The 26,456-nt window shown below is 41.9% G+C and overlaps 1 protein-coding gene across 1 annotated transcript in view; it reads right to left on the bottom strand.

Moving 5' to 3' along the window:
• NCOA2 (nuclear receptor coactivator 2) overlaps positions 1 to 26,456 on the bottom strand; it is a 244,333-nt gene that overhangs the window by 83,198 nt on the left and 134,679 nt on the right. Inside the window, exons 3-4 of the mRNA XM_014961149.1 lie at positions 11,263 to 11,364; positions 9,301 to 9,473 (exon numbers count right to left, since the gene is read on the bottom strand). Of these exons, the coding sequence (XP_014816635.1) occupies positions 9,301 to 9,473; positions 11,263 to 11,345 (256 nt within the window). The 5' untranslated portion in view covers positions 11,346 to 11,364. The remainder of the gene's footprint in view (positions 1 to 9,300; positions 9,474 to 11,262; positions 11,365 to 26,456) is intronic.

The raw sequence follows: 26,456 nt of genomic DNA, 5'->3' as shown, positions 1-26,456 counted from the left end.
GCCCAGAGAAGCTGTGGCTACCCCATCCCTGGAGGGGTTCAAGGCCAGGCTGGATGGGGCTTGGAACAACCTGGTCTGGTGGGAGGTGTCCCTGCCCAGGGCAGGGGGTTGGAACTGGATGGTCTTTAAGGTTCCTTCTAACCCAAACCTTTCCATGATTCCATGTGTGTGTAGTACACACACAAGATTACCCATTGTCTTGTAAAATACATATAGATGTGCCAACACACTTTAACGATGAAAAGGAACAGAAGACGTGTACGTCTTGGCTCTTCAATCATCTGCCTGAGGACATTCACTGGGAGTTCAACAGCCTACACAACAGAGCAAGTAACTCATCGTTTACCACATCATTCTCCAAACCCCAGTCTATGCTTCTCTCCCCAGTTGCACACCGTGGATTTTTATAAAAGAAACTGAAAGCTGTAGTAGTAATTGTTTTTCATGCCCTCAGTCATTTCGCATTCAAGGACCCCTATTTCTAACTGTGCAGTTGTCCACATGTACAACCTTTTCCAGAAATAACAAAATGCATGACTTGGAACAGATGCAATTATCCTGGTTCCAGTTTGAACACAGAGGAGCCTTTGATCAATACCTCTTTAATGTGCTGTGAATCCACAGGTTTTCAGGATTCAAACATGGTATGAAAGACACTGCACCCTATTGTGAGTAAATATTATATTATCACTTCTCAGGCTGCAGTCTTTAAAAAGAAAAGATAAAAGCTGTGTAACAAAAGCTAGGTTCCTTATAACAGATGATCTTATTTTCACTGAAGTATCATCACTACTCGCGGTAAATTAATTTGCTATTCCATAAATTAAGCCCCGCAGAGACAGTCAAGGTAACATGAAGTCTCCTTCTTCACTGACTGGCTTTACATGCTGCTGAGAATTAAGCCCCGCAGAGACAGTCAAGGTAACGTGAAGTCTCCTTCTTCATTGACTGGCTTTACACGCTGCTGAGATTAGAGTCATAGAGTCATAGAGTTGTCCAGGCTGGAAGGGACCTCCAAAGGTACATCTTAGTACCTTGCCCTGACTAACCTGAAGCCACAGCAAGCCCTGGTGTTCTCCAGCCAGCACCTTCCACACTGCACACCTTCCAGCGACAAGACAATACAAACACCAACGTTAAGACTCGAATCAGCAGCCCCCGATTGTTCTTTAGCACTTAAACTCAGTATTTCTTCTTTAGCACCTAAATTTGGTATTTCTTATTGACCACAGACCTCAAGACAGAGCAGCAGGGGAGAAACATCAGACTCAAGATCTCGGCTCACACCGCGGAGGGCCGGATGTCAGGCTGTATTTCTGTGTCTTATTTTTTTCCCCCAAATTGAAAATGCTAAATGCATTTATGATGATTACAGTTCATGGAGAGATTACATAATAAACTGCAAAAGAAAAACCATAAAGTTGTGGAGTTTAAAGCGCTCGGTGACAGTTTAAATGCAGCCTGAGAAGAACACGCTGCCTGCAAGGAGGCAGCCTCCAAAATCCTGAATTTCAAGAAGAGATGTCTCCATCCTTCTTACACAAGACATTTTTACTACACTCCCAGAAGTAAAAAAAGAGATAGACCATCCTATGACTGCTAAATATTAAAGTAACAAACCCAAAACTTTAATGAAAATATTCCTGCAAAGAACAAAGAGGGGACACTTGAGACGTATCCCCCGAAGTATGTTAAACACAGCAGAGGCAGCTCAATCCTTTACAGCATTCCCCAACGTTGGTATCACAGAACTCTTAGACTGCAACCATCTTTGCAACCACAGAACGTAAAATAAACTACCAGGGTGCACTAGTTCGAATGATTTTCTCTTGGTCATTTAGAAGTCATGAAATAAAATCAAATAAAAATTAAAGAAAAGCAAAATACAAGGAGGATGCAAAACAAACAGGCAAGTTTTCATGCAACACCTGTGAATAATTACTCTTTCCACCTGAAAAACAGCACTGTCTTTAAAATTATTTCTTAACTGCTCTGGGTGGACCTGCTCTGGCATGGGGTTGGACATCTCCAGAGGTCCCTTCCCACCCCTACAATTCTGTGATTCTGTGGTGGTGGAACCAGGGCTTTCAACAGCTGCCTCATTTCCTGCAGGTTAGTCTGCAGCCTGCACATCAACATCTTTAGGACCACTCTATTATTGCTGTTAGTCAAAATAAAGAAAACAAAAATTGACCTAAATCTCCTCATCAGATGACAAGTAAACAGTCTCATTAACTTTGGGGAACAAGGCTACATTTATTCTAAAACAGCAGATAGGACTTTAACCACGATTAGGAAGCAAATAACAACAACAATCTACTAAATCTTGTTAAGTGCATAGATTTTACACTGGTTTCACAATTTTGATTACCGGTTTGATGATTATTTTTGCCTGTTTTCTTGAGGCAAGAGAATCACAGAATCACAGACTGGTTTGGGTCGGAAGGGAGCTTTTAAGATCATTTAGTTCATCCTCTCTGCCCTGGGCAGGGACACCTCCCACCAGACCAGGCTGCTCCAAGCCCCATCCAGCCTGGCCTTGAACCCCTCCAGGGATGGGGCAGCCACAGCTTCTCTGGGCAACCTCTTCCAGGGTCTCACCACCCTCACAGCAAAGAATTTCTTCTTAATTTCTAACCTAAATCTCCGCTCTTTGAGTTTAAAACCCTTCCCCCTTGTACTAGGGCTCCCCTCCCTGATCCAGAGTCCCTCCCCATCTCTCCTGGAGCCCCTTGAGGGACTGGAAGGGGCTCTAAGGTCTCCCTGGAGCCTTCTCTTCTCCAGGCTGAACACCCCCAACTCTCTCCACAGGTTGAGCCCAGTGTGAATACAGCTATATGTCATAAAGACGACTTCAGCTACTCCCCTCATCAGTCATATTAAATGAATTATAACACTGCTTCCCCAGAAATCTATTAGTACAGCTAAAAAGCTGTCATTTATATGTAGATAAAGCCTAAGCCAACTAGTCTGCATGATAAACAACACCAGCAAAGTAAGGAAAACCCAGGAAATACCCTACGTGATGGTTCTGCTGAGAAATGACTATTTTTCATCAGAGCCAGAAAAGAAACTGATGGCCTGCACCACCAAAAACCAGTTTAAGTTCTTCAGTGAAGAAGGCACACAAGTAGTGAAGTCAATAGACCTGGATCTTTAGCCAAAAAGCTTTACAATGTACAGAGGGAGACCAAAGCCATTCTCAGTGCATCACTCCCAGCTGTAGGTAGAGGAGACTGCAAAGCAAAGTCAGTAATAGATTTGTTTTCGTAAATGTTCTGCATAAATTGCTTGACTTCACAGCACCAATTCCTCTGACGCTTAATTCAGCCTTCAAACCCTATCAGGCTGAAAGTACAGCACATATAAATAATAATAGCCACGCAGAACTCCTACCAAAAAAAAAAAAAAATATTCAAAAATTGCCATCAATTTTAAATCTCCTGCAATCTCAAGTACGATTAACATAAAAAAATATCATTACAGCAAAACAGACCAACTGAAATATTTGCAAAACAAAAACCAAACACAAAAAACCAAGCCTGCATACGCTGTCTTGTCTTAACATCCCGGTTTGGTAAGATATTTATGCACATAACTTTAAACCTTTAAGTAGTTCCACTGACTTAACAGGGATTACTCATCTGCTTAAAGTTAGGCAGTTGCTTAAATACCTTGTGAAATACGAATCGAAATTCAGATCTGCTAAATTCAAAGCAGCAGCAGCCAAAGGAACACCTCATTACAGCTTTAAGACCACGCTGTTTTCCTTTAGCAAGCGATTTTACTTGCAGGCTGGCGCTGCAGGCAACAACAGACTGTCTGCTGGGGTGACCCTGTGATTGCAAAGTAGTCCTGCTAAGGGAAAGGAGAAACTGGTTTTGCTATCGAATGGGAAGCCAGAAGAAGAAGATACAGATGATTAATAACAAGCCTTCTGGTTTAATTCATACAGGTTCTGTCACTCTTGCATGTCTCTCTTCACAGAATGCTATGGGGTTGGAAGGGACCTCTGGAAATCATCCAGTCCAACCCCCTGCCAGAGCAGGGTCACCCAGAGCAGGTCCCACAGGAACGTGTCCAGGTGGGTTTGGATGTCTCCAGAGAAGGAGACTCCACCACCTCTCTGGGCAGCCTCTTCCAGGGCTCTGCCACCCTCACAGGAAAGAAGTTCCTCCTCATGTTGAGGTGGAACTTCCTCTGTTCCAGTTTGTGCCCATTTCCTCTTGTCCTGTCCCTGGGCACCACTGAAAAAAGCCTGGTCCCATCCTCCTGACACCTTTCAGTATTTATAGGTGTTGATCAGATCCCCCCCTCAGCCTTCTCTTCTCCAGACTAAACAGACCCAAGTCCCTCAGCCTTTCCTCATCACAGAGATGTTCTAGTCCCCTCATCATCTTTGTAGCCTCTGCTGTACCCTCTCCAGCAGTTCCCTGTCCTTCTGGAACTGGGGAGCCCAGAACTGGTCCCAGTGCTCCAGATGGGGCCTCCCCAGGGCAGAGCAGAGGGGCAGGATGACCTCCCTCCACCTGCTGCTCACACTCTTCCTGATGCCTCCCAGGATGCCATTGGCCTTCTTGGCCACAAAGGCCCATTGCTGGCTCATGGGCATCCTGTTGTCCACCAGGACTCCCAGGTCTTTCTCCTCAGAGCTGCTCTCCAGCAGGTCACCCCCAACCTGTCCTGGTGCAGGGGGTTATTCCTCCCCCGGTGCAGCACCCTCCACTTGCCCTGGTTGAATTTCAACACTGTTTAGCTTTCACATGGTGATTCCTTCTGTCCAAGCTTGGTCTCCTAAGGCTACTCTGAAAACAAGACCTGACAACTCCAAAGGTACATTAACAACTAGGCTGATAATCACCACCCCACCACCCCTTCCCTGCGCTACTGTAACGCTGAGCTACACAACACAAAACCTCTTCAGAAACTGGTGATGTGTGAAGAGCTGGACTCTGCAGGAAAACAGAGCTGAGACACAAAATCCCATTTGGGAATACTTTGGCCCAGCAGGTGATATCTCACCGTACGTGAAGCAAAGTAAGACAGGTGGATGCCATCCTCAAAAAAGGCTCGGGCAAACAGAAAGGCAGGGAGAGTAGAAGGAGAAAAAGAAGAGGTACAGACCTGGAGTTTAATAAAAGGTACTCGGGGGACTTGAGAAATAAAAAAAAACATGTCTTGTACTTGAAGTCAGGACAGATTCTTCAGCACTCCTACTGACGGGGTCAGAGGAGACTGCTTGGAGAGGGAAACTGCTGAAGAGGCTTAAGGTGATCTTCAGTATTCTCCGTACCTACTGCATCGCTGATACCCAGAGAAGAGGGTAAAAGCACAAGCAGATAATGAAGAAAAGGTGGTTTCAAAGCCTGAACCAGGAGACGCTCAAGCAGTGAAACGTAACAAATAGTCTCTGCTTTCAAACGTGAGCTGTTTACCTGCTGAGACCGAGCTGAGCAGGATGGATAAAAAGAGCTTCAAACTCAGGACAAAGGTTTCGTTTTTATATCCTGTTTAATACCTAGAAAGAAAAAAGAAATCGGCTAAAGGAGGACAGAGCAGCCAAAACCAATAATGAGACAGAAAACCGCTAACAGAATGAGAGGAGTCAGGCAGCCGACAAGATTCAAGGAAAAGGAATACTACAGGTATGAAAAGAAATGAGATTGATATAAAAAAGTTCAATTGATTATAAACTAAAGAAGAAGAGAATCCAGCCTCTTTTTACTTGCTGTCAGAATTTTGCTGTCTTCAGATAGGAGAAAACCTTCCCAGGAATACATACACAACCGAAACGCATCCGTCTTAAGTGCTGAAGTTGTTTCTTAAAAATAAGGTAGGATTCTAAAATCAATCAAACACTATTTTACTAAATATATTTTCTTAAGCGCAACCAAACAGCTTTATAGCTTCTTGGCTGCCGAGCATATAACGGAACATTTATCCCCAGTGGTCTTTACACTTGTCTAAAACAAGGTTTTTTTAATTAAGCACGTGCAAATGGGAACTTACTGTGCTGGTACATATCTGTGTGCGTTAGGAACACATCTGCAACATATACAACTATGACTCTTTCAGAGTCACTTAACGTAGACTGCAAGTAACAGGCAAGCTCACACTTCCAGTACCATGTAACACAACCATAAACCCCCATCATTTCATATCACTTTTATGCTATAAATAAATAAATTTTAAAAAGAGTTAATTTTTCCCCCAAGTCTCAAATCCCCAGCGGAAATATGCACTTTAGATTTACATGAATACAACTTCTGTTTCATCTTCATGCTAAATTCACCATTTTTCATCTCCTCTGGACATCCACAAATCTCTATCCAATCACTTGGAAGATAATTTGGTAAAAAAGTCCTCAGTAGAAAATTAAGCTTTTGTAAAGAAACTTGTCTTCATTTTCCCAAGTACTAAAAACATTTCAAAACCCATTTAGAACTGCACACAATGGTTACATCTTCTAAATATCTTTAATTCTTCTAATGAATTCAGTTACAGGCGTATATTTATAACTTGCTTTCAAATTGTAATAAACCGAATCTCTAACATACCACAACTAAAGAATCTTTGAAGTACATACTGTGAGAAATGATATAAAGATAACAGATCTAGTATTGCAAATACGTATTTGCATATAAAATAGATCAGGATAACATTGTACTAAATTACATAGTATTACTAGAGCAAGAAAAAAAAAAAATCTATTACTTTTTTCAGCTACCAGCCCAGCAAGCTTGACATGGGAAATGAATACCAATCTGTATTTCTTCCTTCCTCATTTTCATTCCCTGAACCTAGAATAAAGTCTCCTTGTCAAATCTCAGTAGCAGCTACAAAACCTGTTGCTTTCTGTGGCTTTACAAGGTATTTATAACTGACTGTGCTTCTCTAAGTAACTAGACCTGAATGTGCAATTCTATTTAGAATCACAGAATCATAGAAAGGTTAGAGTTGGAAGGAACCTTAAAGATCATCGAGTTCCAACCCCCTGCCATGAATTATTATTCATCTAAATTATAGATGGAGAAAATTTGTGAAGAATTTTTGGGTTTTTTTTCCAAAAGCTTCTAAGCTTCTAAACTTCTTCTAAACTTCTAAGTAATAAAACTGTAAAATAACTTTTCACAAATTTGATCTAATCTGCCTTTGAAAAAACACAGAGCAGACACACTGCGCAAAAACCGAGCCATCTTAATTTGTCTGTGTTTGTGTAGAATCATGCAGGAATTTCAGGACTTTCATTTAGTTTCCTCCTACAAGTATTTAGTATAATACTAAAAATCAACAAAACATCTTAACTGTAAGAAAATATGATTTTTAACCTGAGTCTCATGGTACTTTATGCAAGTATAATATAAATTTCATGATCTAAAGGAATAATTTCAAATATTCCAATCTTTGTTTCTAGAGCCTGAGATGTTATTAATGACCACCTTGAAGGTCTCAGTGCTTTGCGATGCCTCTTAGAGAGGTTTAAATTCTAGTCTGTACCAGATACAAGCTTTATGTAAAGACCCACACAGTTGTCAGGAGGTCCAACTGTTCTCAGCTGAAGAACCTTGTGCAACAAATCAACATCATAGAGAGTAATTTAGTATCTTTATTGCTCAAGGGTTGCAAACTACTTTTACTTGTCAAAATAAACAGCATCCATAGCATTTTAGTCTGGTTTTAGAATAGTATTTTCAGTCGTTTCTGCAACAGGACTTTATGAGCTTAAAAAATGAGGTGCAGATGCAGCTCTTGTACAATTATTTAAGGCCATGATGGCTTAAATTATTTACATGTAATGTGGTCTGGTGAGTGTGAAGATTTTTTAACAATATGAAACCTGTTTTTACGATATTGGTCCTGAACAAGAAAACCCTGGATTTGCCAAAGTTGCCATTAGTTAGAGCCAGATTTTCAGACCAGATTTTTAGTTGTAGAACTGCTGAGAGAATTACCAAGAGGACTAACCGATTTTTCTCCGTGCACCCACTTCCCCGGAAAACACAATCTTTTTGGTCCTTTTTCCTTCTCAGGTAAGGAAAAGAAGAATGGAAGGGTCAGGATAAGAGAAAAAGAAGAAGAAAAGAAAACAAGGGGAAAAAAATAACCTCAAAAGCCAGCAGGGTGCAAAATGAGGATGGCCACTGTGCCAGGTTACGGGGATACTTCTGATATGGGGCATGGCAACTTCACCAGAATATACATTTAAAAAATTCTGGCAACCTAATAGCAATAAGATGAGAATAAGCTGAGAAATAAGAACACTCCCGAAGATTGGAGGCAGTTGCCACCATTTGACACTTCCCACTTTCCCTTTAGCTTTGAATAGGCTGATGTCTAAAACTGCAGACCTACTTATCTACTTGTTTTCAGAAATAAATCTCTATCTAAATTATGCAACACGTAATCTCCGTTTTTGTAACTTCACACATCCAGTATGGAAAAGGAAGCCTTATTTTCCCACAGAAAAAGTGAAAGATGTTAATGAGAGTGTTTGAAAACCAAAGGAATCGCTGCAAACACAAGTTTATCAAGAGATTGCAATCTTCGACGTTAAAACGATAGGCACCTACTTTAAGAATTTAAATCTGCCCCAAACACCTGCAAGTGCTACTCACGCCCACCCAGATGGTCCTGGCCAACAAAACCCACCTCCAAAAATGTAACATTTCTAAAAGATTTTTTTTTTTTTCCTTTAAATAGGAAATATATCCAAAGAAAAAGAAATACAAAACTAATCTTCTGGACAAAGAACAGGAAGAAAACTGTCACGTTCCCTGGTTTACATTTATAACAGAGCCCTATCTAGAGATTAGAACAGTTTCAAATCTATTGTAGTCGAGGATATGATGTCATCATTTAAGGGACGCAGATAATTTAGTCCACAATATCTATTCATACCAACAAAAGAAAGCAAAAGGGGGGATGAAGAATACTTTCATACCCCACTCTCCGGAATTATTCCTATTTTACATGGATTCATCATCCATGTAAGGGTATTTTCTCTGAAAGCCATTTGCTAGTGTGATTTTTGGAAAAACACAACTGATTTCAGCTCCATTCGATGCTCACGTGGGACTGACCGACTTTCCCTCTCTCTAGGCAATTTTGGAACTTTCTGAGAAGCTTATTTTTAAAATACCAAACACGATACTTAACACACTCCATTTACATCCCAGCATTTTTCATTACCAATTAAAAAAACCTGGGAATGCGCTAAAGAAAAGCTGAAGAGACTTTGCCAAAAATAAAAGTCATAATCAACACAGAAAACATTCCAAGTCAATTAATTAGTCTTCTTACCTTGTTCTTTTATCTGACGAATTTGCTTCACAGTTTCTTTCAAGATTGCACATTTGTCAGGTTTAAAGTTGAAGTTGTCAATATCATTAAAATTTGCAAAAATCAGCTCTGCGAGTTCCTCTATGTATTTATTCTCTTGCTCACGATTGCGTTTTTCAGTGCTTCTTTTAGGGCTGAAAGAGGAGTTTATAAAAACAATGTATTTAGTGTAAGCTCATTTGCCTTCTGCTCAGCTCAGAGATTATTTCCAATGGTTTGAGAGTAGTTTAAGAAAAACAGAGAGAACCGCCCTCTGTCACTACAAAAAACATAACTTACAAGTTTCTCCAGCAGAAAGGTTTCCTCTGAAACAAGCTAAGGAGCATTTAAAAAGACATTCCTTATTTTTTTCCAGTAGCCATGTTTTTGTTTGTTCAAACTAGAGGATTAACTGCTGGGGAGGTGGGATTTGAACATTTACAAGTATCCTTCCTCGTCACGTTGAGAAACCAAGCAGTATCAAATAATGACAGTGTATAAAAAAATAAAAGAGCTTAAAAAGTTAAATCACACAACTCCCTACCTCCTTGTGAAATTACAAAAGACAGCTCTAGGAAAAAATGCTGAATGAGTGGTTATGCTTTAAAAATTGTGTTGGTTAAATCCAATACCAGCAGAAAGGTTTCCTCTGAAACAAGCTAAGGAGCATTTAAAAAGACATTCCTTATTTTTTTCCAGTAGCCATGTTTTTGTTTGTTCAAACTAGAGGATTAACTGCTGGGGAGGTGGGATTTGAACATTTACAAGTATCCTTCCTCGTCACGTTGAGAATCCAAGAATCAAATAATGACAGTGTATAGAAAAATAAAAGAGCTTAAAAAGTTAAACCACACAATCCATACTCCCTACCTCCTTGTGAAATGACAAAAAACAGCTCTAGGAAAAAATGCTGAATGAGTGGTTATGCTTTAAAAATTGTGTTGGTTAAACCCAATACTATAACAGTGCAAAATATTCCTCAATCCCTTGTTCTGATGTACAAGAGAGGTGGTAAAAAACTCTCAGCTTGACAGATGAGTGACTGAAGACTCTCTGCAGTGATTAGCCAAAAAATACTTTTACAGAGCTCCTGTATTATCACCCAAATTGTATATTTTGGCACTAGGCTGGATTTCAAACAACCAAGAAAATAATAAAAAAAACCCAATACCTCCCCACTCTCCATCCCCAAACCTACACCACCACAGAATTGCTGAATCAGAGCAGATTGGTACTGACTTCTCTATGCAAGAATGGCAACTTTGTCATCTCAGCAGGTCCAGAGAGGTAATTCTTCCACTTTACTCTGCTCTGGTGAGACCTCACCTGGAGTATTGTGTGCAGGTCTGGAGCCCTCAATATAAGAAGGACATGGACCTGATGGAGCGGGTCCAGAGGAGGGCCACAAGGATGATCAGGGGGATGGAGCACCTCTGCTACGAGGACAGGCTGAGGGAGCTGGGGTTGTTCAGCCTGGAGAAGAGGAGGCTCCGGGGAGACCTAATAGCAGCCTTCCAGTACCTGAAGGGAGCCTACAGGAAGGCTGGGGAGAACCTGTTTAGAAAGGCCTGCAGTGACAGGACGAGGGGCAATGGCTTCAAGCTGGAGGGGAACAGCTTTAGACTGGAGATGAGGAGAGGGTTCTTCACTGTGAGGGTGGTGGAGCACTGGAACAGGTTGCCCAGGGAGGTGGTTGAGGCCCCATCCCTGGAGATATTCAAGGAGAGGCTCGGCGAGGCCCTGGGCAACCTGGTCTAGTTGGGGGTGTCCCTGATGACTGTGGGGAGGTTGGACTAGATGACCTTTGGAGGTCCCTTCTGGCCTGGGCAATTCTATGATTCTATGATTGATTTTCTAATGATTAGGAGAAATACGTGCACGTGTAATGTTTTTTTCTCTAAGTCTTTCTCTTTCAACATCTTCAGACGTAAATGCTCTACTAACCTGGGTCCAAGCTGATCGGGATCCTTGCGCTTTCTTGACTCTGCCCTGGATGGGTCAGAGGTATTTTCTCCCATCCCACTCATCTTGAACACATATCAGCAACTAAAAAGGAAGAAAGGGCAAGAAAGGGTTAGGGTGGAAAAGTCACGAGTTCTTCCTTCACATCTCTCAACTTTCTCATTCCACGCTCAACTCAGTTTTTACTTGGCAAATACACCATTTGAAACCGAGATTGTTCGAAAGGTACCAATAAAAATACCACGTTTATGACCCCACAAAATGCTACACATACAACTCTTTCAGAGGAAAACGTGTGATGGGCAAAGTAAAACGTTATCACCTCTTTGACTGCTACCAGTTCAGTAAGAACATCTCCAGAATGGAGAAGTACGTTTTGTGCCTGCTAAATTATCATGGCAATTTTGCAAGGTTGAATGAGGAAAGACTAAGGGAAAAGCCATAGTGCCACACAACAAGCAAAACCACGCCAGAATTGAAATACATGACATGAAACATGCACCCCAGATGCACGAAAAGGCAGCACATGCAGCTTGAGTTAAGAACCAGGAGACGATGTAGAGTATCGCAGAAACACAACATCTGTCAGCACTAGGGATCACTGAGGAAATGATAAATATTTTGTACATTTAATCTGCCTCGGAAGGAAAATAACTTGTCGAGCGACAGTGTTAAAACAACACTAGTTTATTATAATCTGGGCATTAAAGAGCCCGTGGAAATCCTGCCCCGCTTCTGGTGTCCTGAGCACCCGAAACTCACCCTCCCCAGATGAGATCTCCTCAATAAATAGCAATATTCTAGAGGCAGAAAACACTACTACAAAGGGCACAGGGAGCTGATGGAAATGATCAAAAAGCTCACGCAACACAGGGCAGGCCCAGCTGTTACCAGTTTTGTAAGGGTCATGGCAAGGAGATGCCGCCAGACCTTTCAGGGAGCTCCTGTATTGTTTGGGATCAGCCCAAAAAATAAACAGCAGGGCCATGAGGGAGGGAAATGTCTCCAGGAGGTGATTCATCTCATGCTAAAGTAAGAGCTGGAGGCCACAATTCCATGATCACTTCACACCGGCATAAAACGGAGAGCAGGTAACAAAAAAAGGGGGTCTACCACCTCCTCCAAGTCCTTCATTCCCACCCCACCAGTTCCCTCCCCTCTGCTGGCCAAGTCAGCCATGCATTGAACCCAACGAGGGAACTGCTGGGGGTTAAAACCACGACCCCCTTCTCCTTTTCTTTTTGACACTGGATAAAATCCAGCAGCCAGAGCTTGTGGTGGCGAATGACGTTCACGCTGGAAATCTGACTTTTCCCAATGAACTGAGTGAATGGAGATAATGGGCAGAAACAGCCTGGAGACTGGGATCCAGGTGGTTCTGCAGGGATACTGAGAAAGGCGACTTACTGAAACATTAGCAAACAAATGAAAACTTGGAGTCTTCTCAGATTCAGCACTGAATACCATCTAACATTTTTCTGAAAAATATTTTCTTTTTAACCAGTTTGAGGAGAAAGTGGAGTCATTTCCTTTTTTGAGATACTCATCAAGCCTCACATTAGATCATCCCTGAAACAAGTATCTCCCAACTGATCTTTGACCTCCATGGCATCAGATTGGACGTGAAAAATACCTGGATTATCTTTTTATCAATTATGTCTATAGATAGAATCATAGAATGGTTTGGGTTGGAAGGGACCTTCAAGATGATCCAGTTCCAACCCCCTGCCCTGGGCAGGGACACCTCCCACCAGACCAGGTTGCTCCAAGCCCCATCCAGCCTGGCCTTGAACCCCTCCAGGGATGGGGCAGCCACAGCTTCTCTGGGCAACCTCTTCCAGGGTCCCACCACCCTCACAGTGAATGACATCTAAAGGAATCACCTTTTAGCAGCTGTGGACAGATAATCCGCTGCCCTGCTCTTCCCTAAAACCACACACCAACATAACCAGCCAGAAACTGGGCAATGGAAGTTAAGTTCCCTCTTCACAGAGATGACAGCCTGTATTTTTCAACAGGCAGGACATCTCCTAGGTAATAGGATACCCACTTGCCAAAACTGGATGTTTAGGAAGCAAAGAGGACAAGGTTAATTAATGCTTGCAGTACAATAGGAATCTTTAGGTGTGTAGCCCATACAGTCCAAACTCATGGGTAAGTAGTTCAAACACAAGGGACTGAGGTTTGAATCCCTCAGGCTGAGGAGCAGGAGAGCAAATCCACATCTATTTCTCATACACAACTCAACAAGTAACAAGTCAAGCAGAGTCAAAGAGGTGAGCACCCTCCTGGTTTCCTCATGGCTTTTAAAAAGAAAACAGAAATTAGGAAAAATTTGTTCACCGAAAGGTTTATCAGCCATTGGAATGGGCTGCCCAGGGAGGTGGTTGAGGCACCATCCCTGGAGGTGTTCAAAAGGCGGGTTGATGTAGTGCTGGGAGGTATGGCTTAGTGATGGTGTCGCTTTTTGTTTGTTGTGTGGGTGTCTATTTTTGTCAAAGTTAGGTTGACCGTTGGACAAGATGATCTTTAAGGTCCCTTCCAACCTAGAAGATTCCATGATTCCGTGTGATTCTGTGATTCATTTTTTTCACATGAGCTAATTCACATTCAAGATCTATGCACGCCACTAGATGAACATCTCTGGAGGGTCTAGGTACACCTCTACAGCACAAGCAAGGAACTGAAACCACATTTTTCAGAAGAAATCACTTCTGTGCACATGTAGTACCGAAGAGCAGGCACTTTGGAAACCTTCAAGTGAAAAAGGGAAAACCTCATGAATTCAGATTGAATTGATAGATGAATTTCAGACATACAAATGCGGGTGGGTCAGGAGCAACTGAATTGCCTACAGTGGTTTCTAGTTCAGCCCTAACTCCCTCCAGACACATTAATTTAGCCATCTCCAAATCTCTTGGTTATTCATTATTAGTAATAGTCTTATAACACACACAAAAACCATAACATTAAATAAATTAATATTTTTAAACAAGATCATTTCACAGAATCACAGAATGATGTGGGGTTGGAAGGCTGGAGATCATCCCCTCCAACCCCCTGTCAGAGCAGGTCCACCCAGAGCAGGTCCCACAGGAACGTGTCCAGGTGGGTTTGAATGTCTCCAGAGAAGGAGACTCCACCACCTCTCTGGGCAGCCTCTGCCAGGGCTCTGCCACCCTCACAGGAAAGAAGTTCCTCCTCATGTTTAGATGGAACTTCTTATAGAGTTCATTTAGGAACTTTTAAAGTTTTTCTAAATATTCTCAGCCTCCTGAACTACACAAATAGCTTCCCAGACTAAAAAATTAAAACTCTCAAACTCGAAGTCTGAATTTTTCCAGGAAACATAACAATTCAAAACTGAAGCCACTGCGAGCAGAATGACAAGTCAGAGGCTCAAAGTTTTACTCCAATAAACCTCCCCTGCAGGGAACTGGCTTAGATTAGAAAGCAGCATTCATCCTCCTCCTCTGATCTTTTTCTACATCCCTGCAGGAATTTCCAGAAAGAAGAAAGATAAAGAAATTGAACAGTTTGGTTCATTTAGTGCTTTTGAAGGAATGGAAAAGCAATATTAGCTCTACCATATGTCCTCTGAATCAAAAATCAGGGAGAAGAGGGTAAAGCTTATTTAGTGTGGTATAGAACAGGAAAAGGATTAACCAAATTGTGAATTAGTAAAAACAAAGGCAGCAGCAATCACTGCGCTGAGGAGAGACGGAGACAGATGATTAGTAAAAACAAAGGCAGCAGCAATCACTGTGCTGAGGAGACATGGAGACAGATGAAATAATAGCATCATGACATGTCAGACAGTGAACTAAACTGGTTCTTATGTGAAAGAAAACGTCCTGCAAAGCTGAATTTGATTGAATATGTGTCTTGGAGAATGAAGTGTCATGCAAGACCAGGCACTCCCTTTTTTCATTGTGTAAGTTGTTTGGGAGTTGTATCACACTCCAAAATACAAACATACCATCCCGCTACGGATTAGCATTTTGCCTTCAGTGGTGGCAGCACATTTTCCTTCTCAATATTTATTAAGGCTTTTTCCATTTGTCCTACACAAAAACCCCTACAACGGTAACTAAGGGCTGAACTTCTACTGCTGGCATCAGAAGACACCCCTCAGGTTTCAATTCCACTGGGCATCAATGAGGAGCAACGGGGCAATGGAAAGATAAACACACTCACGGTAGCATTTTCATACGAGGAAGGAGATAATTAAGAGAAGCGGAACTGTTATTACTAAAAATACCTAAAGAACTAATTTTAGGCTCCAACAGATGACCTGTACCAACAACAGGACATCTCAGGTAAGTATATACTTTCTTTGTATTTACATTTAACACCAGAGGTGTTTTTTTCCCCGTGCTCTGTTTCACTACCACAGGCCTAAGCATTCAAAACACTTGCAGACAAAATCTGCCTCTAATTTTTCCAATTGTTAAATTTAAATCATAAACTCTGAAAAACTAAAAGAATAAACTCTTGGACAGTATATGTCAGTAATTACAGTCATTGAGACCTAACCAGTTTCTACCAGCTGGTGGGAGATTGAAAAGACAAAGCCTGAAATAGGCTTCAATTCATTTTTTTTTTTCTTGCTATCAGTAAGAAAACAATGGTTTCTGCTCTCGGCGTGACAGCACATCCTCCTTCACATCCTCCAGCCACCAGCACCCGCTCCGAGAGCACACGGAGAGACTTAACCTAATTATAAAGCAATAGTAAACACGGTATTTTTACAAGACATTCATCTTTCAAAGGGGAAAAAAAAAAAAAAAAAAAGAGAAAACAATGTAAACCCAAAAATAAAACACGTGGGAGAGAAGAAAAAAAAAAAAAAGAAAAGAAAAATAGAGGCCTCGTGAAGGAAGAGAGAGAAAAAAATGCAGCACAAATCAGTTGTGTGAAATTGAAACATCTTCTCTGCTCCTCAAATGCCACAAAGGAAGGTGGCACACGGAGGAGTAAGCCTTCCAGCACCCCTTCTCAGCACCACTGCATCCAGTTAATCATCCAGAGTCAGTGCAGAAGAAGATAATGTGCATTTTATCTCTTATCAGGGCAGGCCATCTTCCAAACAAGGCCTGTTAAACTGTCAGATTTATTATAAGCCTCACAAATGCAGTTAAAGAATAAATGAGGATTACACCTTCAAAGCTGCTGTTTCAATCTGAAAAGGAGCAAACAAAAGGTGAAGCACCATATAGAGAGAGGACCATCAGGTAGCAGTACTGTCCTACCACCCTTCCATACATCTATTCTGTGGAGATACAGCTGATAAATACAGAAATGATGTATCAGCCACTGTTTTATTGAGTAATAAACAGCAAAAATACCGTTTACTGACCAAAGCCGTTACAAGTCAGGGAAAAGTTTGGCAAGGATTTTCTCCGAACAGCCCAGTTAAAAAATATAACCAGCTCATATTCCTGTGGTTAATTATAAACTCAAACACGCATCCATTATAATTCATAGCTTTTTCCTGCGAAGTTCTCATGACTAGAAACTTTCGGTCTCAGTTTCCAAATGAGTGATGTAGCCCGTGCAGCATTAATTCTGGCAGAAGCCAGAGGAAAGTTGGAAGTCACGTGCAACTTCGGATTCTTTGTATTTTTTCCTGCTTGAGAACTTTTTTTTTCTTTTTTTTTCCACTGGCTCCGTGGCAGAATTGGAAATTATTTAATATTGATACATATTGCAATCTTCTGCCCTTCTGAAGACTGCAATACTTTCCCAGGCCTCGGAAGGAAATCGCTGTCAGAGGCAGGATAAGATACCAGAGCAGAAACTGGAGCCACCGACCTTTTACTGGTGAGCCACGGCAGAGCAGAAGGAAGGGCTGCTCTGATTCCCAGCACTTTCCATTGTAGCACCCCTCAGAATCCCAATTAGAAAAGCTCAGCCCCCTGGAGTGCAAACTTTCTTCTTGCACGGGTATTTCAACAAATCCAGAGTCCATCCCAATTAGAAAAGCTCAGCCCCCTGGAGGGCAAACTTCTTGCATGGGTATTTCAACAAATCCAGAGTCACGGGTAAGGGTTTGGAAAAGAACACGAAAACAGAGGTGAAAATCAAGGGAAAATAAAGGAGCAGGACCAAAAAAAAAAAAAAAAAGGCCATATTGTCTGGTAAAATTAAATTAAAGCAAGCGATTCACTGCTAAGAAGTTTGATGGAAAATACAAGTTAAAGCCCGGGTAAGGGTTTGGAAAAGAACACGAAAACAGAGGTGAAAATCAAGGGAAAATAAAGGAGCAGGACCAAAAAAAAAAAAAAAAAGGCCATATTGTCTGGTAAAATTAAATTAAAGCAAGCGATCCACTGCTAAAAAGTTTGATGGAAAATAAAAATATATTAAACCATCCTCCTGCATCCCTGGTACACATAAGCCACATCTTCTACATCTAATATATCCATCCTTCATCCCCGAGCACCTGGAATAGGGATATACTATCCTCCTGCATCCCTGGTACACATAAGCCATGTGTTCTCCATCCAACTACTATATCCATCCTTCACCCCCGAGCACCCAGAATAGGGATATACCCCAAACAAAACACCACCAGTCTGCCCAAATCAGCACAATGTCCAATACCTCAGCTGGTGATGGTAACCTCATATTAAAAATACAAATTAACCTACTCAAGGGTATGCTTTTTTTCCTGAAGAAGCACCCCTTCCCCCTTCACTATAGATGAACTGGCCTAAAATCTCTGCCACCCTACGACAGCCATGCAGTGTAAAGCAGAAATGTAATTTCCATGAGGAAGGAGGTAGCAGGAAGCTGAAAAACTCTTAGTCACCTATAAAGGACTTGGCCTAAAATCTGACCTGCACCCGCAGCCTTTTCTATATAAAAATAACACTTGTTACTTTGAAGATACAACTTCATTTGAAAGAGAGCCCAGTACAGCTAACATTAAAACAGGATTTATGGTAATATTTACTAACCTCTGCTTTATTCTTGAACTCCACAAACTAGAATTAAGAAAAGGAACACCATTTACAAGCAAATGCCATTGAGCCCGTGTACAAAAGAACAGAAAACTGTCTCCAACACCTACTACTCACATTTTTGCTCAGTCCGCAAAAAAGCCCTAACAGACTATAAACAAATGTTTAAGCCCAAGGCTCCTTCCTCAACAATATCTTCTCCCTCACTCCCGTGTAATGGCTTTTGAGTGGTGTATGAGACAGTAAGAAGACGACATATCCCATTTGCAGCCTGAAAGCCAATAACGCTCATGAATTTTTTAGCTGAAAGACACTTCCAAGATGCCACTGGGAAGACCGTCTAATAAACACATTAGGCTGCAAATGGGCGGCAGCAGCTCTTTAACACATGCTGTAACAATCACATAAATGCCTAATGTTAATGTTCCAGCGGTCCAGGCTGGTATTTAAGAGGACCTTCTTGAAAAATCCACCTAAAGCTTGAAGGAGAACGAGGCTTTTTCTCAACTACTCGAAACCACAGGTTTGAGAAAGCCCCTGGTTCCCCTTGAGACTTGGCACCACGGCTCCCACCCTCCGTATTCCCATGGGATAAGGCTCTTAACGGAGCCACCCGCTCAGCTCCTTACGGATTAGCCTACGTCAGCCACCTCTAATATGCCCAGGAATAGCAAGACTAGGCTTTTATAAGACAACAGAGAAAAAAAAAAATATCAAAGGAATCAAGGACCATTTTTTTTTTTAATATAACGCGCAAGAGGTTTGGCTCCATTTCCACTTTTAAAGAGAAAAACGTCTGTTTTCACCAAAACGCTGTCAAAGAGGAGGAGGCAGGGGGTACCAGTGCAAAAATTGTCCTCAAAACCCTGTGTCGTAATTTCAGGTCTGGGATTCTACCTCTGTCTCATTATCAAGAATTGTTTCTGGTTCTTAATACCCATTGACAAAAGAAATGCAGCTTAATACCACTAAAGCTCCCCTTAAAACACCAGATTGAAAACCAAAACACGACGCCAGAACTTTGTTTGTGCATGTGCCTGTCACTCTTGCATCCTTCCCTTTGTGATGGGTAGCTAACTTAAAAAATAAAAACAAAAGAAAAAAGGAAGGAAAAGAAAACAAAAGTCATTGTAAACCCATTTAACCTTCCAGGTTGCACTTGATAAGTATCAAACTATGGCTGGAAAAATATTAAGCCTGCAAGCGAGCACTTTCACTGGCAAAGGAGGAGTCCAAATTCCCATCTAAGATGTTTATTTCATCTAGATTTTTTCTTACAGTTCACAATTATTAACAACTTTACACTTTCAAGACTGATGCAGAAGCACAGTATTCCAGATCTACTGAGATTTGGAATAAAACTTTGTGAATAGCACAGCTGAGAAACGAAGCAAATCCAACAACACAGGAAAGGATAATATTATAGGAAACTTGGTATTTAAAGAGCTTTCACTTCCAATTGATGGTGCTTCCAGTGAGGGAAGAGTATTTTAAGTCCTACTGAACCCTCTTCTGCCAATCTCAGTTTCAAAACCGCTATTTGTCCACTTGAATTCCCACCCCAGCCTTCCCCAGCAAAACCACCAACGGGATAATATTATAGGAAACTTGGTATTTAAAGAGCTTTCACTTCCAATTGATGGTGCTTCCAGTGAGGGAAGAGTATTTTAAGTCCTACTGAACCCTCTTCTGCCAATCTCAGTTTCAAAACCGCTATTTGTCCACTTGAATTCCCACCCCAGCCTTCCCCAGCAAAACCACCAACGAGCGAGGGGAAAACCAGACCAGAAAGAGGGGAAGAGCAAAAAAACCTGTCTCACAAGCGTCAGGCACCGCAGAAAAACTCAAACCCAGGAACATTTTCTAATCTCATAGATATAACTCATACGAATGTCTACATTACTTACGATACCAGTAAGCTTTTACTCTTTGGTGTGATTTTCAAGATGCTTATCTTAGCAGTGAGAAAAATAGGACTGACAAATGCTTATCTTAGCAGTGAGAAAAATAGGACCGACAACATCGAGAAGAGTGTGACCAGCAGGTGGAGGGAGGTCATCCTCCCCCTCTGCTCTGCCCTGGGGAGGCCCCATCTGGAGTCCTGTGTCCAGTTCTGGGCTCCCCAGTTCCAGAAGGACAGGGAACTTCCAATCCCATATCATTCTGTGATTGTGAAATACCGAGATGCTCTCAGAAGGCTCCATTTAGTTTAACAGTGCACTTCCAATCCCATATCATTCTGTGATTCTGAAATCCCAAGATGCTCTCATAAGCCTCCATTTAGTTTAACAATAAAGTTTCAATTTAAGAGTCCAAGAAGTCAAGCTTTTTTCTTCCTGAAGGCTGCAAGTTAACAGCAGACTGAAGTCAAACATACAGAATCACAGAATCTTAGTGGTTGGAAGGGACCTCCGAGATCATCGAGTCCAACCACAAAAAAAATTAACCTATATTCGTTAAATAAATGCTAGTGCTCAGCTCCTCAAATGGCCACAGCCACAGTAACGTTAACAGCCAACTAGGAGGTGAATTCACCTTCACATCGATGTTCTCTGTCAATCAGCCATGTGGCTGGTGCCCACATGAGGTTCAAAACCCTGCATCAGCTCTTGAAATTGTACACCCAAGTCATCCTTTTCAGTATGGTGCCTGGTTTATCCAGCCTCTCTGCCTTTGAAATGCATGTAGAGCATCTCCCCTGGAAAACTCAGCATCCTCCTCCACCTAAGGTGGCTTATCTCAGCTCTGGTCCCAGAGGGTGCCCTGCCCACCCTGGATGTGGTCCTGGATAATAAATGCTAGTGCTCAGCTCCTCAAATGGCCACAGCCACAGTAACGTTAACAGCCAACTAGGAGGTGAATTCACCTTCACATCGATGTTCTCTGTCAATCAGCCATGTGGCTGGTGCCCACATGAGGTTCAAAACCCTGCATCAGCTCTTGAAATTGTACACCCAAGTCATCCTTTTCAGTATGGTGCCTGGTTTATCCAGCCTCTCTGCCTTTGAAATGCATGTAGAGCATCTCCCCTGGAAAACTCAGCATCCTCCTCCACCTAAGGTGGCTTATCTCAGCTCTGGTCCCAGAGGGTGCCCTGCCCACCCTGGATGTGGTCCTGGATGCCATGGAAGAGACCAACCAAGCAGGTCCATACCTGCAGGAGCAGGTAGTTCCCCTCTACAGGTGCTTCCTGATGATACTGGTACCCATGCCAGTACCATCCATTTATACTGGAGCAGCAGTGTCAGAGTTGGGAAGTAGAAACTATTTTATTACTCTTTTCATATTGAAGTTGGAAAAACAACCAATTTAATACATGCTTTTGGGGAGAATACAGCTCTAGGCATAAAAGATGATACTTGTCTCTTCTCCCAACATGCAGAATCACAGTTTTGTACTTAATCTAAGTGTGTGTTCAATGTTTGTTAAACTCTTGGCACAGGCATTGAGAGCATTAGCTACGCGTGTTGTTACTAAGCACAAACCCCAAAACTAACAGAATAAATTATGTCAGAGCCACACACAAGTATTTTGCAAACACTCATGAAGTACGTTTAACTTGATAAATGTCCGTAGTAGCCTGTATGCCCTAATCAAATACGTTCTTAATACATCCATGAGTTTAAAAACTGACCTGTAAACATGAATAACAATAAGCTTTAGCACGGCTCCCTTAACAGCAGAAATGACATTCTGGGAAAAAAATGAAGAGTTCCAAGGGGATGTTATGACTCGACTCAAATAAATCAGGATTTTATCAGTGACTTCACTGAAGTTTGGATTTTCCTCTTACTCCACTAGAAGATGATGTCAAACTGTTACTTCTCTCTTTTGTAGGGAATAAATCACTCCACGGGCCTGACACAACTATGCTCATACCCTGCAGCCCAAGGAAAACAAGGTTACTCTACTATCAAAGCTCAATGTTCATTATCAGCCATTTTCTTTTCTTTATAAAAACAAACTGAAATTAGTTTGTGTGAATAATAAAACCATTTATGGTAAAGAAGAATCACAAGTGCTAAGAAATAATTAATTTATATTCCAAGTAATTTTATTTTTGGAATATAATCACAGAATCATAGAATGGTTTGGGGTGGAAGGGACCTTCAAGATCATCATGTTCCAACCCCCTGCCATGAGCAGGGACACCTCCCACCAGACCAGGTTGCTCCAAGCCCCATCCAGCCTGGCCTTGAACCCCTCCAGGGATGGGGCAGCCACAGCTTCTCTGGACAACCTGGGCCAGGCTCTCCCCACCCTCACAGCAAAGAAGTTCTTTCTGGTATCTAATGAATATATGAATAATAATGAAACATAATTACTAAAGAGGGGAAGAAACACCCACTACATTCATAGATGGAGTTGACCAGGAGACTGCAATGCCCTGCCCCAGAGTAAAACATAACACATTTAAAACTAGTTGGACTGAACACCTGGAAAAACTTCAGGAAAAGCAACAAAAACTCATTTTATTAGCATGCAGTTCTAACAGAGGTCACTTCACACAGCTCTTGGGTCAGATGGTTGCTCCATCACAACAGGCTGTACTACCAGGAATGGAAAACCAGAGTGTCCTGGCGCAGTGTGGGGACATTGTGCAAGGAGAAAACGAAATGGGAACAGCAAAGAGGAGATTCAGGTACAAGACACACAGCAAATTAGGTGCGTTCATCAGAAACTTTTGCTTTGAGCTTTCATTTAGGATTTTCATCAAATTCCTGCAATCCTCCTTAAGCTCTGCATCCTCAAACCCCAGATGTACCGTCCCCCCCTGCACAACTCCAGCTACCAGGGAAACCTCCTGCAGGGGCAGCCACAGACTCTGGTCACCCACTTGTGGAAAGACACAGGCTTTCAAACCTTACCCCGCACCTTCAGAGGTTTATTATTATTTTTTTATTAAGTTTTCCTGCTAATAATAATTTTTAGTCAAATTGAGGCACCCTTCTAGGCCTGCCACAGCTGACAGCAAGCAAGTTAAGAGAAGCTCAGGAGGAATGCATACAGAAAGATGACTCCACCAGGGATTTCACAGAATCACAGAATGATCTGGGGTTGGAAGGGACCTCTGGAGACCATCTAGTCCAACCCCCTGCCAGAGCAGGTCCCACAGGAATGTGTCCAGGTGGGGTTTGAATGTCTCCAGAGAAGGAGACTCCACCACCTCTCTGGGCAGCCTCTGCCAGGGCTCTGCCACCCTCACAGGAAAGAAGTTCCTCCTCATGTTTAGGTAGAACTTCTTATGTTCAAGTTTGTGCCCATTGCCCCTTGTCCTGTCCCTGGGCACCACTGAGAAAAGCCTGGCCCCATCCTCCTGACACCCACCGTTTCAGTATTTCTAAGCGTTGATCAGATCCCCCCTCAGCCTTCTCTTCTCCAGACTAAAAAGACCCAAGTCCCTCAGCCTTTCCTCATCAGAGAGATGTTCTAGTCCCTTCATCATCTTTGTAGCCTCTGCTGTCCCCTCTCCAGCAGTTTCCTGTCCTTCTTGAACTGGGCAGCCCAGAACTGGACATAGGACCCCAGATGGGTCAAGTTTTCTTGGAGGTACAGCGATTATCAACTTACAGTCTTCTCCTTCACTCAGCTTGGACAACTTGGCTGGTAGACCCAGCTTTCTTATTACAATTATGGGGCTATTCTACAGAAGTGAGCTAACAAATTTATTCCATTTATCAATGAAGTAAATTCTCAGAATCAAGGTTGGTTTTTTTGCATTTCCTCATTTTTTTTTCCCCTGCTACCAGTCTAAGTAAATAAATAAAATCACACTGCAAAATCTAACCAGCCGGTTGATGCCCTAATGACATTTGTTAAGAAATACCATACTAAGTACTTTGGAGTGAAATTAAGTATTTCAAAGTACTCCTCAAGCTCGGCCTTTCCAATAAGGGTTTTTTTTCTTACAACACAGTCTATTTTTCAATGCTGTAATGTTTCCCTCCTTCCTCGCACAGTAAATTTACTTTACAGAGATGATGAGCAAAAAAAAAAAGAAAATAACAAGAGAGCAACACCTTTTGAACACAGAATCATAGAACTGTCTAGGTTGGAAGGGACTTTTAAGATCATCTAGTCCAATCATCAACATTACCAGTGTGACCTCGCTGACTACAGCAGCATACAGAAAAAAAAAAAAAAAAAAGCAAAAAGAAAAGAACAAGAGAGCAACACCTTTTGGACACAGAATCATAGAACTGTCTAGGTTGGAAGGGACTTTTGAGATCATCTAGTCCAACCATCACCATTACCAGTGTGACCTTGCTGACTACAGCAGCATACGGAATTTTGGAGAGTGGGCAAACAAAATTGCTCTGGTCAAGGACAGTGCTTGAAGTTTTATATATGCTACTTACTATACCTCTGTACGAAATTGCTTGTGAAAGAAAACACCCCAAGATGAGTTTGGTGAGAACACGGAGCCATTTGAAGAGCACAGTTTACACAAAAAGTTGATTTTGTTCAAATTAAAATTGTTCAAATTAACCCCCTGGTGCAAAAGGCACCAGGCAAATCAAAATGACTGTACATGCAGCAAAAAAAAAAAATATCTCTTTTTCTACAAAAGAGAGGTGCCAGCATTTCAGTAAATGCTGAAATGCTTTTTCACTACTCGGCCCCTGCTATCTTGTTAGATCTTCCGTCATGAAATAAAGGAAGAAAACACAAGAAGCAGAGAGGAAGTTTCATTGTTCTTGTGGCTTCGACATTTGGTGTCGCGAACGTGACGGGCTCTCAAGCCTCTGCTCCCCGGCACCGCCTGCCCCAGGGCCTCTGCATCCAAATGTAGGTATAATGCTATTAAAATAAGCAAACAGAGACAAAAGAGAACAAGCAAATAAACAGCCCCAACTCGGTTATGTTTCTGGCTCTGCCCTCGCAGTATGAAAGAAAGTCTCTTCAAAACACACACTACATTAATTTGAAAAACAATAATATTTCCCTTCCCTCCTCCTATCTCAAAGTAGCACGACTTTTTCAAAGTCCTAAATAAAATAAACTAAGGCATTTCCTGTATGCGTTCGGTTAATTATTAAACGGCTTCTAAGCATGATAGTCACCACCACCATTTCAATATGACTCCGGGAAAACACACTTTTTGAGTGAACTGCCAGTGCCCTGCAGGAATGCCCGGTTACACGCCGCCGGGCAACCCTGCCCTTAAACTTTGGAGGCAAAATTCTAGAGAAGTGACGATCAAGCCTCCCACACAAAACTGAAACACTTCATTTTATCTTTTTTTTTTTTTTTTTTTCCTCCAACTAGTATTACTTCTGGGCATCCTAATGCTGCATACAAGGGGAAAATCAAGCCAACGAGCTGGCACGAACTGCCCATTGGAGGCAAAATTCTAGAGAAGTGACGATCGACCCTCCCACACAAAACTGAAACGCTTCATTTTATCTTCTTTTTTTTTTTTTCCTTGGACTAGTATTACTGCTGGGCATCCTAATTCCACGTACAAGGGGAAAATCAAGCCAACAAGCTGACAAGAACTGCCCGAGCAGGAGAGACAGCACTTTACCTTCACTTACTTCAAGTAACCTTTTTCAGGGTATATTATTCTTTTTTTTTTAATTAATCTGCAATACTAAATGTTGCCCTCCCAAGGTTAAAAGAAAGGTAAATACTGCCAAGATATTTAATGCCATCAGCATGCACAACCAGGAGATAAATAGGAGGGCTGAAGATTAACTGAATGTCATTCTGTTTACGGGATCTCATACTTGTAAAGAAAACTCTTAAGATTAGAGAACAGAGAGTTATACAACAACTACAAACGTTTCTGGGTGTTTTCTCTCAGGAAGAGAAAGCTTTCTGGCAAAAATGCCTCAGTCTGACTTAACTCTGTACTTTTTCATGTGCCTAGAAATTACCGAGTCCTGAATAGTAATTACTGCAACGAACAAGACACTCTGGGGCTCCACCTCCTCTTGGCAGTGGGAAAATATAGATGGGTTTGTGTATTATTCTGGATGCCAGAAAACTTGCTTACAAAAATATTTCCTGTGCACCGACCGAGATATATTTAGCCTCATAAACCCATAAAACTGTCACAGGCAACCACAAGTACACCTGTAGCCATTAAAAAGGGGGGGGAGCCGGGGGGAGGAAGAACTACAGAAACCAGAGAATCACATTTCCATTATTTCTTCGCATTTCTTATTGAGAAATAGTCTCTTTAAACTCCCTTTCTTGCTCGAAAAG

This window comes from Calidris pugnax, unplaced genomic scaffold, assembly GCF_001431845.1.
Source record: "Calidris pugnax isolate Ruff unplaced genomic scaffold, ASM143184v1 scaffold331, whole genome shotgun sequence".
In the NCBI taxonomy this organism is placed as follows: Eukaryota; Metazoa; Chordata; class Aves; order Charadriiformes; family Scolopacidae; genus Calidris; species Calidris pugnax.
The sequence above is the reverse complement of the archived record's forward strand: the minus strand, read 5'-3'. Positions and strand labels throughout refer to the sequence as shown.